The sequence below is a fragment of the Schistocerca serialis genome, chromosome 2, assembly GCF_023864345.2.
Source record: "Schistocerca serialis cubense isolate TAMUIC-IGC-003099 chromosome 2, iqSchSeri2.2, whole genome shotgun sequence".
NCBI lineage: Eukaryota > Metazoa > Arthropoda > Insecta > Orthoptera > Acrididae > Schistocerca > Schistocerca serialis.
Genome location: NC_064639.1, coordinates 529,293,895 through 529,308,857, shown reverse-complemented (window position 1 = coordinate 529,308,857; position 14,963 = coordinate 529,293,895). Strand labels below are relative to the sequence as shown.

The window sequence follows — 14,963 nt, the reverse complement described above, 5'->3', positions numbered from 1 at the left end:
ATTCCACTCTCTAATGGCTTCAACACTTAAACAAAAACCCGATTCTCCATTCACCATGTGAATCAAAATTGTAATAAAAATGTGACTTTGCTTTGGTGACAGCTGGGGCCAAGTTTGGGTAACTTGAGCCCCCAAAGTTGCAGTGTAATAAGTGAGTCAGTTGTCAACTCACCCACTTGTTGTGGGGTGGACATGCCGAAACCAGATAGCCCTTTTTGCCATCATTGAGAAAACTTCGTCTCAAAATATCGAGTCCTTTGTTGAGATACATGTCACTGCTGGCACGTGCTGCCCCTTGATACCAGTATGTAATCTCTTCGAGTAATGTGGTTTTTTATTTGTTCCAAAGTGTCATAGGATTCAAAAGTCCACATGCTCAAAATGATAGTGAAGAACTCTCTCAACATAGCTGATGACTGGCTCAATCAGTGTCCTCCATCATAAGTGTCCCAATGGCCATCATCTTCCAAAAGTCCCAATGTCCCACATACTTGCTGGTATGTGGCTTTTTTCTGTCCATCATCTATTTGAGGATCTGAGAACTGATGGGGGTCCCATACATGGGTCAATATTGCACTGTGTAATTCTGCCCAGTACATCTAATGCCTTTTAAAGGGGCATTTTTCACATGATGCTTTCATTCTTTCCATGATGCATTCCGTATGTTATATTTTGGTACTTCCAAGTACAGCAAAATTTGGGCAAAGTCATCCAACTGACACAGATGGAAAAATGCAGCCACAATGGTAATGGGTGGTGTAGCTACCCGATCGCATAAATTGGACTCTGTGAAGTACACACGCACACCATAGGGAAGGTGCACCTTAAGATGAATCACTATCAGGTGCTTCTCGTGACATGGTAACCCAATTTCATCCATGCCACTTCGTTTCTGCTCACATATTGACCACAATAGACAACTACACTTCATCTCTTGTTTCAGTATTAGTGTAGCTCACTGCTGCATAATACATATCACCTGGTCATTACCTTTTCTATGTACTTGCAAATGTATTCCATTGCCTGAAGCAAGTTACAAATCTCCATATTAATGTGTGATTTAAAACTTTTAAAAAGGAGCAGTAATTAAGGAACCAATCAGCTGTTTGTCCACTATCTCTTGCGCGGTAATTTTCAGTTTAATTGTAATCGTATGTCCCTCCTCCTCGGGTGCTCTGCATCTGTACGACAGATATCCATTCTTGTTCATTTGGGTCTCTTAACAGAGCCTGAGGATACTTTTTTGTGCATTTCTCATCCTTCATGTACTCAGTCATGGTTGGCATTCATACTGTGTGGCTGCCGGATGTCAGGCAGTGTGAGCACTATGTTCATTTTCGGTTTCTTTTTCTTCGTCCTACCCATCCGGATGTTACATTTTTAGGTCTGTTTGATCATGTGGCCCTCTCCTTTCTTTTTTCTAGTTTCACCAATATGTAGTGATCTGGAGCCCTTGCACTGACTGGCCCAACCTCATGTTATGTGTTACCAAATACAAGAAATGAGTTGGCTTGTTTCAGTAGTCTGGTCTTCTGGTTTTTACAGATGTGTTGCATTATATTTCTTCTCTCCTCTCCTTTGTAAAAATTTCTGTACAAAATGAAACAATGCAAAATCCAGGATGGAATAATGACAATATTATGAAAGGACAGACTGCTACTCACCATATATAGAGGAGATGTTGAGTCACAGACATGTGAGGGGGGAGGGGGGGGGGGGAGAGGGGGAGGGGGGGGGGCAGAAAGAAAGAAAGGAAGGAAGGAAGAAAGAAGCAGGTAAGCCGTGGTCTGAATAAATAATAAGTACAATTGAAGTGGATCTCTTTAAAATAAAGTAAAATTTTGCTTATATCCATTTTTAAACAATGACGTTGACAATCTGGCATATCTGATAATACAGCACTGACATAGCCCTGAGCATGCCTGCCAGTCAGGCTGGTCAAGGTCCTTCTGCACTGAAATACCAGTACATCATTTACTGTGTCAAGCATGGTGAGTGATTAATTAATCCATTGACTCATAATCAGGAGAATTGCAAATTAAATCCACATGTTGCTACCTAGATTTAACTGTTCCATAGTTTTCTTAAATTGCTTTGGACAACTGTCACTGAACTCACACAAAATTCCATAAAATAAATGACTAAGACATCAAATATTTCACACACACCTCTAAATGTGTACATTCAATAAAAAATACAATCATTATGATAACTATGAAATCACATTATTGTGTTTCGTGTCATTTTCAGACTACTATCAATGTTTTATACAAGTAAAAGAAAAGTTGTGTGGTGACAAGAAAATATTTACTAAAGTGCGCGTCATATATCTTGGCGGCCGAGTTTAGGTTCGTTCTGCGCATCTGACGTCATAAAACACAGTCAGCCAATGAACAGAGAACGACGTTGCCATATCTCGACTGCAGTGCAGAGCACAGACGAGTGTCTTCAGTTTTAGAAACGTTCAGTCATAAATAAAGTAATAGAACAAAAGCAATGTCTTGATAGCAGACTTTCTTTTACAGAAAGTTTGGAAAAAGCATTCTTTATACCAATTGCTTCATATTCTATTAATTAATTAAACCAAACAACCAATAAGACTCCTAATTCAAGCGATAGCAAGGAAAGGTGTTTGTTTCAATCCCACGAACTGCTTTTTCGCAATAAAGAACAGCGGTAATTGTTTATTTCCTATTGTACTTCGACGAAGCGTGAGTAATTCATAGTCATACCAACAGTGTTTATAAGTAGTTGCGTGAGGTGTTAGAGTCATTATAGAGTTACACTGTTCTATGAGCTGAGGTAGCGGAACGGATAAGGTGTTGGGCCGCCAAGTGAAAGGTTATGAGTTCAAACCTTGTGCAGTGCTCAATATTTTCTTTATTTAAAAACAATATTGGAGTGCCTTACTTCACGAATTTTATTCGTTTGAATGAAATTTCTAGTGCTTTGCCTCTTCATTAACTTTTTCGCTGCTGCAGACACGCGCTCCCCGCATTCTGCGCTGTGCGCGATTTTGTCATCACTGCACTTCTCGCCTGTGCAGACACATGGTGTTCCCACTGCTTTGACACATTATCATTCGATTTCCAAAAACTATTTAGCCAAAAAATTTGATTTTTACACGTCTTCTTGACTGATACGTTCCCCCCATAAATGACTTAATTTTGTTTTGATGTGCAGCATTAAATATAGTAAACCATTGCACGAAATTTTGAAGAGTTTGCAGAGGTAAAAGTCCATAGCGTATACTTTCCGTATGGTCGATTTTAGTTGCCACAATGTTGAGAATGAAATGTGGACAAGATACCTAAATTTCATATAATATTTACTGTATAACAATATCTCATTTAATTTAAGTACCACATAGGTGTCGTATGTAATATTGAGAAATATTCCGTCTTTCGCGACTGTAATAAAAGTTTTATTTACACACGGCGCGTTTGGCTTTATTTTAAAGCACTTCCATCGGTGAAAGGTATGGCACATACACAATGGTATTCATGTTCTATTTCTTGTTTTTGTTCCACAGTCGCAGTTTTACCAATGGTATTGAAATATATCCCTCTTCTGCAACTGTAATAAGCGACTTATTTAGACCAGACGCATTTCTCTCTTTTGAAGCATCATGTATTTTGTGTCCTCCACTGCCAAGTCACCTTTCGTAGTTTTGTGCTGCGGTAGCACAATATTCAACGTTTGTGTTGGCTCATCAGTGTTTCAGCAAATAAATGCTGTTTGCATGTGCCACACACAAAATTTTATTTGACATAGCTCTGAGCACTTCACTGACAGACGGTATATTCAAGTCCTAATGTTTTTGTAAGTCCACAGTTTTGTTTAATGTATTTTGTCTACTTCCTTTTGATTAATTGAAGTGCTTTAAAATAAAGCCAAATGTGCCCAGTAGTAAAACTTTTGTTACAGTCGCGAAAGGTGGAATATTTCTCAATATTACATACGACACTTATGTGGTACTTAAATTAAATGAAATTTATAGGTATCTTGTCCACATTTCATTCTCAACATTGTGGCAACTAAAATCGACCATCCAGAAAGTATACTCTATGGACTTTTACCTCTGCAAACTCTTCAAAATTTCGTGCAATGGTTTACTATATTTAATGCTGCATAATAACTGCGTTGAACATCGAAACAAAATTAAGTCATTTATGGGGGGAAGGTATCAGTCAAGAAGATAGGTAAAAATCTAATTTTTGAGCCAAATAGTTTTTGTGGAATCGAATGATAAAGAGTGTCAAAGCAGTCGGAACACAATGTGTCTGCACAGGCGAGCAGTGCAATGACAAAACCGCCCACAGCGCGGAATGCAGGGAGCACGTCTTTGTAGCAGCGAAAGGGTTAATGCGGTCGTGGTGGCTTTACTTCATGAACTGCGCACTCCCCCCTAAACGTAGGCTTGCGAACTATGCTATACTACGGCGCTGCTTCTATTGGCGCGTGCGTCGTGTGCAACTGGCAACGCAGCAATCTCCCGCATCTAGGCGGGCATGCGCAAGCTGCCAAGATAAAAGAATTGAACTATAGTTGCACAAACAGTAAAAAATTGGTGACAGGAAGAGCATTTGGCCACAAAGTTAAAACAAAATAAATTTGTCAAATCATGAAGACAGCACACCCCATATGATGAGATAAATGCCAGGAGAGAGAGAGAGAGAGAGAGAGAGAGAGAGAGAGAGAGACAGCACAAGAATCAATGAAATATTTATATTTCTGCTGTCACGGTACACATTGTTAAGGAGAAACTCACATGTCTTCCGGTGGATATCGCCCAATGCAGTAATCTCCTATGCTAAGATTAGGTGTTCCTGCTTTGATTTCAGCGGCATTCTGCAGTTCCTTCTCCAGTTTTTGATAACTGTAAGACATAAGATAAAATATGTACAAAATGAATGGTCTACCAGAGAGATGCTGAGATCTATCTATGTTTATTTTCTGGCAGTTAATCAAGCCCCCCTTAGCAGATACTCATGGCTATAACTTCTGTTGCACAAGAAAAAACATGGGTGCAAGATGCATTATGGATAGAGGCAGACTTTGTGGTGTCATCAGTGTGCTCCTGTCTTTGTGTTGCCAAACCTAGTAAAGTAACAGTGGGGTAAGCAGAACATTTGGCCATTGTATTTCTGAATCTCCCTATTTATTTCCTTTGATAACCATCACCATCACTTCTTAAAGTAATACTTATGTTTGCATTTGCCACTCTTAATGGACAGTACACTGATAAGACTTTCATAATAAACTAACATGAAAATCAATGATAAATGTTCTGTGCACATATTGAAACACATGTTATAGAGGGACCTTGAAAAGTGATGTTACTGCTTGGAGCATAACTTATTACACTTTCTGTCACTGCATTTTGCCCCGTGACCCACCTTGTGTGCACACTACTACAGTAGTCGTCATTTCGATTACGGCTGCAATTATATGGTTTCATTTGCTTTCTGAGGTGAGAGCGAGATATAAATAACGAAACAAAACTTTATAGGATGTGTGTTTATTATTAACAGCAAAATACAACAAAAATGTGTACCGATACACTCCAAAATGGTTGAAAATACCATCGGAAGTGTTACACATTTGTAACTGTCAAACTGAGAACCTCCCTCACTCTGCTGCTACTTTGCCAGTAAGTGCCATTTCAGCTGAGGCAGTTTCTTTAGTAATGGCAGCCTCTGATGTCCTAATGATGAAATATTTTTTTAATCAAGTAATCTATTTAATAATTTTGAATTGTGTTCAAGACCAACTTTATGGAAGATTCACTGCAGCAAAATAAAAATTGTGGTGCCCCAGTGCAGTGCTAGTTCTGTTCGCATGAAAATCATGTTTGTAGTATGGTGATTTAGCCAGGACAACATAGAAAACAGGAGTGGGGAATGCTAAAAACATGCAAAACAAAATCACTATAAAGGGCTACAGTAAAAATTTAACAGGACATTCTTGTATGCATATAAAATGATTTTGTTTGATCAGAGCAGAATAAACCAGAAACCAAATCTTATAAAATGAAAGTTATTAAAATGTTTTAAGACTGTTTAATTAATAATTGCTAATATAGTGTTATCATTTAGATGAAACTAGTTATCTCAATCAAGACATTTTGCCATCATACTTTGCCTGCCTTATGTTGGTTGTTTTCCAACTATTTTTAAAGAAAGTGTCAAGAAGTAAGCTGAACAGTGATCTTGCATCAGACTTTTTGGGATTATTTCATGAAAACTATTTGCACATAACTTATTATGCCACTGTGAAAAGGAGGTGCTTCTGACTTCCAACAGATACTGGTAATAATTTCAAAAAACAAAAACTTCAGTCACACAATGGGAGCTGACAGAGTAAATACGTGGGCTGTTCTGACATTTTTTATTGTTGAAACTAACAATGGTATCAGGGCGCTCTGTGTTTGTAGGGATACGTAGCGCAGATGCATGATTTTTTTCGTGACTATGGAAACAAGTGGTTGCTGGCTACTTATTGACTAGAGAACATTTGTAAGTGATAGTTGTCGGATTTTGTGTTGTGGGCAAAATGACTGAAAAATTGGAACAATGTTACTGGATCAAATTTTGTTTTAGAATTGGCAATTCTCACATTTAAACAATTCACATGATTCGACAAGTATTTGGGAATGAAGCAATGGGTACCACACAAATAAAGGAGTGGTAGAGCCACTTCAAAGATGGCTGAGCATCAACGAAGAAAGGCAGGCTCTCAAACATCTGTGAATGAGGTTGTTATTGATCAGAAACAGGATTCCATTTATCAAAATGAAAGCATCCATCATTTCCAAGAGTTAAAAAAGCAAAGCAAATCTGCAGAAATGTGAAAGTTGTGCTGTGCTGACTATCTTTTTTGACTCCAATGGTGTGGCCCATCAGAAGTACGGCTCAGAAAGCATTAGTGTCAATACAGAGTACTACCAAGAGGTTCTGCCTCATCTTTGTGAAGCAGTAAGGTGCAAATGGCTGGACGTGTGGTCAGTAGGCAGTGGGCACCTTCACCACGATAATGCATCTGCTCATTGTTCTCAGTTCATAGCTTTTCGATCAAACACAACATGGCTGAGGTTTTTCAGCCTCCCTGCTTCCCTGACTTGGCGCCAAGTGACTTCTGGCTTTTTCCTAAACTGAAAAAGACTCTGAAAGGGACCATATTTCAGAATAGGGAGACATTACGCAGAATTCAACAGAGCAGCAGCACACAATGGCAAAAGAGGCTTTCCAGTGATGCTTCCAGCAGTGGCAGCAGCACAGGCACCAACTCCATGGGGCTTGAGGGGGCCCGAGCCCCCTTGTAAAATCACAAAATTATGATGGAATTTTCCTTGTTTGACGATAGCTGCCTTTTAAAATACATTCAGTAATGAGTTAAAACAAATAATTATTATGGTAGTAAGCAGGTTAACAAGTGTGAATCACGATAGTGTTACGGTACTGCGGGCACACTTAGAATTTTTCCCAGTGCATGATCCTTCAGGTAAAGTCTGGCGCTGGCTGGCCAGCACTGCGGCCATGGTGACATCAAAAGAACTGGAGCAGAAGCACCTGGAAACCTCCGCCTCGTGTCACCTAGATGCTTCAAGACATTACGGTGCTGCGGTTATATAAAGCCCAACCTGCTGTCGCAGTCATTCAGTGTGGATAGCTTTGTTCAGTGCATGCTGCAAACGTGTTTAGTGTTCCAACTTTAGTGTCCAGTGGACTATTTTATATGACTATATTTTATTCGTTTACTTTAGTCTCTTAGTGTATTGTGAATTAAGTTTGCAATGGATAAAATTGTTACCAAAAAGGCGCGATTGGAAGTTGATGATACTTCAAATCAACCTCCAACAATTACTGTGTTGTCAATTGCTTCGTCATCTCCAGGCGAGAACCGTTCACAGCCAAAACCTAGACAATACGGTAAGGGAAGATCATTTCCGAAGTCTTGGTTGATCAAATATACATGGCTAGAATACGAAGCATCTACTGAAAAAGCTTTTGCAAAACCTGCAAAGAAGCAGATGCCAAAAAACTATTACAATTTTCTTAAAAAAAAAAGAGAGAGAGAAAGAGAGAGAGAGAGAGAGAGAGAGAGAATATGCATTTACTTCTATAGGGTTCCCTAACAGGAAAAAGGCTTGAAAAATTCCGTCTTCATGAAAACACGTTTATGCATAAAGGTGTTCTGAAACTAAATTCTATCACTAACTGAAGTGTGGCCTCCCAAATGAATGAACAGTTCCCATGATATTCAAAACAAGATCATTGATCTACTAGGAAAGTCTGTGTTGAGACAGGTATTGGCTTCAATCAAAAAGACTGAACTTTTTTCTATTATGGTCGATGAAACAAGTGATTCTTCGATTCACGAACAAGTGTCATTTTGTACACGTACTGTTGATGACTCCTTAATCATCAATGAAGACTGTATTGGCTTATATGAGACCCCCAACACTGAATCACAAACTCTGTTTAGTATTTTAAAAGTTTTTGTTCGTCTTGATTTGTCAATGGATAAGTTAAGAGGACAGTGCTGCGACTTTGCCTCGAATATGAGAGGTAAGTTCAAAGGGCTAAAAAAGTTAGTTTTGGATATACAACGAAAAGCACGTTATGTTCACTGCACTGCTCACAGTTTAGACTTGGCAGTTGTAGACAGTCTCCACCATCTTACATCTATGAGGGGTAATATGGCTTTAACCAAGGACTTAATAAACACCGTAAGGAAATCCAACAAAAGGATGGGACTTTACAGAAGCATACGACCACGCTGGTCAACGACCCCTGTGCCCGACTCGATGGACTATGTAAACTTCTAGTATCTTGAGAATATTGAAGAACTTTGAAGACCTTCTACAGATATTTGAAACATTTTTTGCAGAGGACAAAACAGAGGCAGGTTACAAATGTGCAGGCTACCTTGAGTCAATGGTACAATTCAAGACTTATTTCTTTTTACGCCTTTATTGCCATGCAATGGATCCCAGTAGCGGATGTTAATGAAAAAATTCAATGCCCTCATCTAAGTATTGCTGACCTGGAAAAAATATATGAGGGCTTGATTTGCATATTGAATGGAAAGCATGATAGTTTTGAACACTTTTGGGAATTTTGTTTAAAAGAAAAACCATCACAAGTTGATGATCCTTCCCTTCCTTGGAACTGAAGTATACCAAAGAAATATGAAAACAACAAAGCCAGCTCACAGCACACTTTCAAAACCCCAAAGGAATACTACAAACCTATTTACATTGAAGTTTGTGAAACTGTTCAATTTGCATTACTGAGTGCTTTGCTTCAACTGGACACACACAGGTCAATGCAGTTGAACAAAGGTGTTTGCTTTTAGTAAACAGAGGTGAAACAAATTTGGAAAAAATCAACTGAGTTATCCAAAAATGACCTAGACATTGAGAGACTGCGCTTACACTTGAATATGTTAGCCGATATTGCTAATAAAAAACATCTGGTCTTAAGAAACATGTGTGATGTAAGAAAGTACATTACACAAGAGCCTGCAGTTGGAGAAATGTTATGTGAAGTAGTGAAGTGCATTAAGCTTCTCCAAGTAGCTCCAATCACGACAAAAACAGCAGAATGGTCATTTAGCGCCCTTAGATGCCTGAAGTCATATCTCCGATCAACAATAGGACAGAAGCAATTGAACAGCTTGGCTGTTCTTCATGCCCACCGACATGTTTTGGATGAATCGGATATCCAACCCGTCATCAATGACTTCATATTCAGTAATCCAGTCAGACGGTCAGCATTTGCACCTTTCTAAAGACACTCTAGCCCTAATAATGGCATTTAGGGCAATATTAAAAATCTTTACAAAATAGAGAATTAAATACATACATAGTGTTAAATTTTCAGTTTGAAAATATTAGTACTAGTTTATTACTGTATTACTATACTACTGTATTAGCTATTTTCAAATACATAAATATTTTTAAGGTGTAAGACCCAAAAAACTCTCTATTTACATACTTTTTGACTGAAAGTATTTGGCATACTGTATTAACTTTATTAACTGTATTAAAGCATTAATTTTGAGATACTGTTTTTATTTAATGAACCTTGAGCCTTACTCAAAGTGCTATTACTGTTGCAACAGCAATATTTTATGTTTTGTTCTTTTAATGATAGTTTAGGATTTATTTAAATATAATTTCAGTCTTTTCAGAGCTATATATTCACTGCTCTATAATAGTCTATAAGCATGATTATTACTGTAAATTAAATTATCTTTTTATGAAAATACCGTGTGAGTTTATGTTTTGTTTCTTTTTTGAAAGTCAAAAATGTGTCAGGCTTGTGGTGTTTCCCAGAGTGTTGAGTTAGCGAGAGTCCAGTTTCCGGGATTCTAATGTTCATCATATGACTCTAAAATGCTTAAAAAAAAACTTTAAAACTCACTATTTTTCATCTAAAATTTAAAAAATTTCCCAGCGCAAGACCCCAGTATGCCCCCCCCCCCCCCCCCCCCCAATATTTTTTATAAGTCGGCGCCCCTGGGCAGCAGCGCTGGGAGTGATGTGTAGAAGCTGAAGGGGACTATTTCAGGGTGACTAGTGACAAAACGGCTGTATCTAAATAAACACTGATTTTATAAATAAAACTCTTGATACTTTCTGGACAGCCCTTGTACAAGTAAAATGTGGTGCAGAGAGGCAAACATACTTTCAAGCAATTTTATGCTTTAGCCAAAAGTGCCTTTTATGTTACATCAGAAACAATTTTTAGCACATGAAAATTTTGGTTAAGAAGAACAAAATTACCTCTGTCTGATGCAAAACACACACACACACACACACACACACACACACACACACACACACACACACACACTTTGTAATTTGGAACTACATTTACTCACCTTTCTTCCCATTTGGCATTTCTTATGAAGAACTGACTAGGGCTATCAGCAGTAAAGAATGCAATTTCAGTGTCGTCTTGCTCTGAAAGAAATGCCCATTGGGGTTCCAGACTACCCTCCTTTTCATTTTGGCACTGCTGAGCTTCTAAAAACAATCAAGTCATTAGCAGGCAAAAATTATAAAATTTATCTCTATTCTTAACTAATAAGGCTTGTTAAAATATCTATGACAATTTGCTATCTTTTCGACAAATTCTTTTTTGAGTTACAGCACACACACATCTGTCGAGTACACTATGCCAACTGACTACACAATGCTGGGACTGCAGTTCTACAGCTTGACTACAGAATTGCAGTCTTGGCCTGGCAATGTGTACTGGTCTACTGCGGTATTTATAACTTTTTACTTGATTGTATTTCCTTCCTGTCCTACTATGTCTGAAGAGAGAGAGAGAGAGAGAGAGAGAGAGAGAGAGAGAGAGAGAGAGAGTGTGTGTGTGTGTGTGTGTGTGTGTGTGTGTGTGTGTGTGTGTACTGCTGCAAAAAGCATGTCAGGGAATCGTATACACCTGAAGTAGAGCAGTTTTTGTTCCAGTATTATGCGTAACCTGGAGCAAACTGGTTTCAGTTACTGTAATACTCGTTTTCTTATTCCCTTTGACATTCAGTACAAGCCCAACCACTGCACTTTCTTCTTTAACTTTCAGTATGAGAATCTTTAACTATTCTTCACTTTCTACCATCAATATGGTATCATCTGGATATCTAAGGTTATTTATATTGTTGTTGTGTTGTTGTGGTCTTCAGTCCTGAGACTGGTTTGATGCAGCTCTCCATGCTACTCTATCCTGTGCAAGCTTCTTCATCTCCCAGTACCTACTGCAACCTACATCCTTCTGAATCTGCTTAGTGTATTCATCTCTTGGTCTCCCCCTATGATTTTTACCATCCACGCTGCCCTCTAATACTAAATTGGTGATCCCTTGATGCCTCAGAACATGTCCTACCAACCGATCCCTTCTTCTGGTCAAGTTGTGCCACAAACTTCTCTTCTCCCCAATCCTATTCAATACTTCCTCATTAGTTATGTGATCTACCCATCTAATCTTCAGCATTCTTCTGTAGCACCACATTTCAAAAGCTTCTATTCTCTTCTTGTCCAAATTATTTACCGTCCATGTTTCACTTCCATACATGGCTACACTCCATACAAATACTTTCAGAAATAACTTCCTGACACTTAAATCTATACTCGATGTTAACAAATTTCTCTTCTTCAGAAACGCTTTCCTTGCCATTGCCAGTCTACATTTTATATCCTCTCTACTTCGTCCATCATCAGTTATTTTGCTCCCCAAATAGCAAAACTCCTTTACTACTTTAAGTGTCTCATTTCCTAATCTAATACCCTCAGCATCACCCGACTTAACTCGACTACATTCCATTATCCTCGTTTTGCTTTTGTTGATGTTCATCTTATATCCTCCCTTCAAGACACCATCCATTCCGTTCAACTGCTCTTCCAAGTCCTTTGCTGTCTCTGCCAGAATTACAATGTCATCGGCGAACCTCAAAGTTTTTATTTCTTCTCCATGGATTTTAATACCTACTCCAAATTTTTCTTTTGTTTCCTTTACTGCTTGCTCAATATAGAGATTGAATAACATCGGGGAGAGGCTACAACCCTGTCTTACTCCCTTCCCAACCACTGCTTCCCTTTCATGTCCCTCGACTCTTATAACTGCCATCTGGTTTCTGTACAAATTGTAAATAGCCTTTTATATTATCTTTTTATATATTTATTATAATTTATTATAATTTTTATATTTATTATAATTTTTATTATAATTTTATATTTATTATAATTTATATTATCTCAGCTATTTTACACCCATCAGTTCTCTTACTCTACTCTGCATATAGACTGCATAAATAAGGTGAAATATACAGCCTTTAATACTCATTCCCCAATCTTGACCCATTTAGTTTGACATATTTATTGCAACACTTTCACCACATTTTTCCAGTGACTTTGCACAAGTTTGCTGGAATTACATCATGTTCATTAAACTTGTTTTTATTATTATTTTCTATGACCCATTAGACTTCGCTATCTAACATCTTGTTCTGATTCTTAGTTCAGATTTACATCACCATATATTTCAAATATTTTAGGGTAAAAAGAAAATACAATTAAATAAAAAGTCATAAATCCAACTGTACACCATAATTACAGTGCAGTAATTGGCACTCTTCACTGTGTATAAAACCACATACGTGGTATGACCTACACTTGCAACAATCAGAAGCATCAGTAAAGATTAATCCTTCCAATGTTGAAACTTAATCTATTTTAGTTTAAAGCAATGTAAACTGAAAGACAAACAGTGAGCTTTCATCTTATAACTTCCATATTTAATGCTGCATTGCAAATTTCAAGCTATATTAACCCAATCTTTGGTTAGGTATGCTGTTTACAAGGTTGAAACATACCTTGTAAATTTCCTGATTCTGTTGGTAAAAATCTTCTGTTTGAAACCAGAATGGGACAATAAGCAAAGTAGTTCTAAAGTTGAAATCTTTAAATGAGGGATAAAAAGTACACAATGTGTACGATTTAGGTCACACTAAATTTAGTCTGTATCCAGTACCCATGACATCTGTGTGTTGTGGAATCTCAGAACATTTTCTGAGTTCAAATATAAAGAGGTATCTCAAACAGAATGATCTCTCTCATGCCAACCATCATGGATTCTGAAAACATCAACCACGTGGACCAAGGCAGTCAGGAATGTGCAGTATCTCTTGACTTCTAGAAAGCATTCGACTCAGTAATACACCTAAACTTACTATCAAAATTACGATAGTATGGTGTATCAAGTGACATGTATGACTGGGTTGAGGTTTCATTGGTGGGAGGACACAATAGGTTTCTTGGATGGAGAATCGTCGACAGATGTAGACGTAACTTCAGGTATGCCCTGGAGAAATGTGCTGGGACTCTTGCTGTTCATGTTGTACATTAATGACCTTGCAGACAATATTTATACTAACCTCGGAGTTTTCACAGATCATCAGTTATCTAAAATAAAGCACTGTCACAGAAAAGTTGAACGAATACTGTCAAGTCTTGAGAAGATTCAAAGTGGTGCACAGTTTGGCAACTTGCTTTAAATATCCAGACAGTCAAACTTTACACTTCACAAAAATGTAGTATCCAAAGACTACAAAATCAGTGAGTCACGGGTGGAAGAGGTCAACTAATACAAACACTCAGGTGAACAACTTTGTAGTGATATGAAATGGCATGATCACATAGACTCAGCCATAGGTAAAGAAGGTAACAGACTTCATTTCATTGATAAACACCGGGTAAATGCAATCAGTCTACAGAGGAGAGTGCTTACAAAATACTCCTGTGACCCATCCTAGAATATTGTTACAGTGTGAGAAAATTGTACCAAATAGGACTAACACGGAATATTGAATATATACAGAGAAGAGCGACATGGGTGGTCACAAGTCTGTGTGACACATGGGAATACATCACAGAGATTCTGGAGAAAATGAAGTGGCAAACATTTGAAGATAGATACAAACTATCCTGCGAAAGGGAAACAATTTTAAGTGATGAATTCAGGAATATATTACAACCTCTTATGTATTGCTCTCACAATAACCACAAAGACAAGATCAAATTAATTACAAAGACAAGATCAAATTAATTACAGAAATCACACAGGTGCTTAAAAGTATTCCTACTTCCCGTTCCCCATAAATGAATGAAATGGGTAAAAGCCCTAATAATGGCTGTAGGCTTCACAGTGGTTTGTAGAGTATGGATGTGGATGTAGATGAAGAATGAAGTAGCATCTTGCAAGAGAAGATGCAATGTTACTCATTGAATCTCCATATAAGTGCATCTGCATATCGTTCTTTTCCTCTTCAACTTCATGCATCCATTTGCTGGAAATGATGAGCATGTGTCATAGCACACTGCTTCCTAGGTTGGGTAGGAATCTCCCGTACAGTTTATCAGCTGGTACACCTGTGTGTTCTGTTGTGTACTGTGT

General features: G+C 38.0%; 1 protein-coding gene across 1 annotated transcript in view; it reads right to left on the bottom strand.

Annotated features, from left to right (window-relative positions):
* The window catches only part of LOC126457495 (putative ATP-dependent RNA helicase TDRD12), a 449,051-nt gene that overhangs the window by 103,009 nt on the left and 331,079 nt on the right, over nucleotides 1-14,963 (bottom strand). Inside the window, exons 20-21 of the mRNA XM_050093799.1 lie at nucleotides 10,891-11,035; nucleotides 4,772-4,879 (exon numbers count right to left, since the gene is read on the bottom strand). Of these exons, the coding sequence (XP_049949756.1) occupies nucleotides 4,772-4,879; nucleotides 10,891-11,035 (253 nt within the window). The remainder of the gene's footprint in view (nucleotides 1-4,771; nucleotides 4,880-10,890; nucleotides 11,036-14,963) is intronic.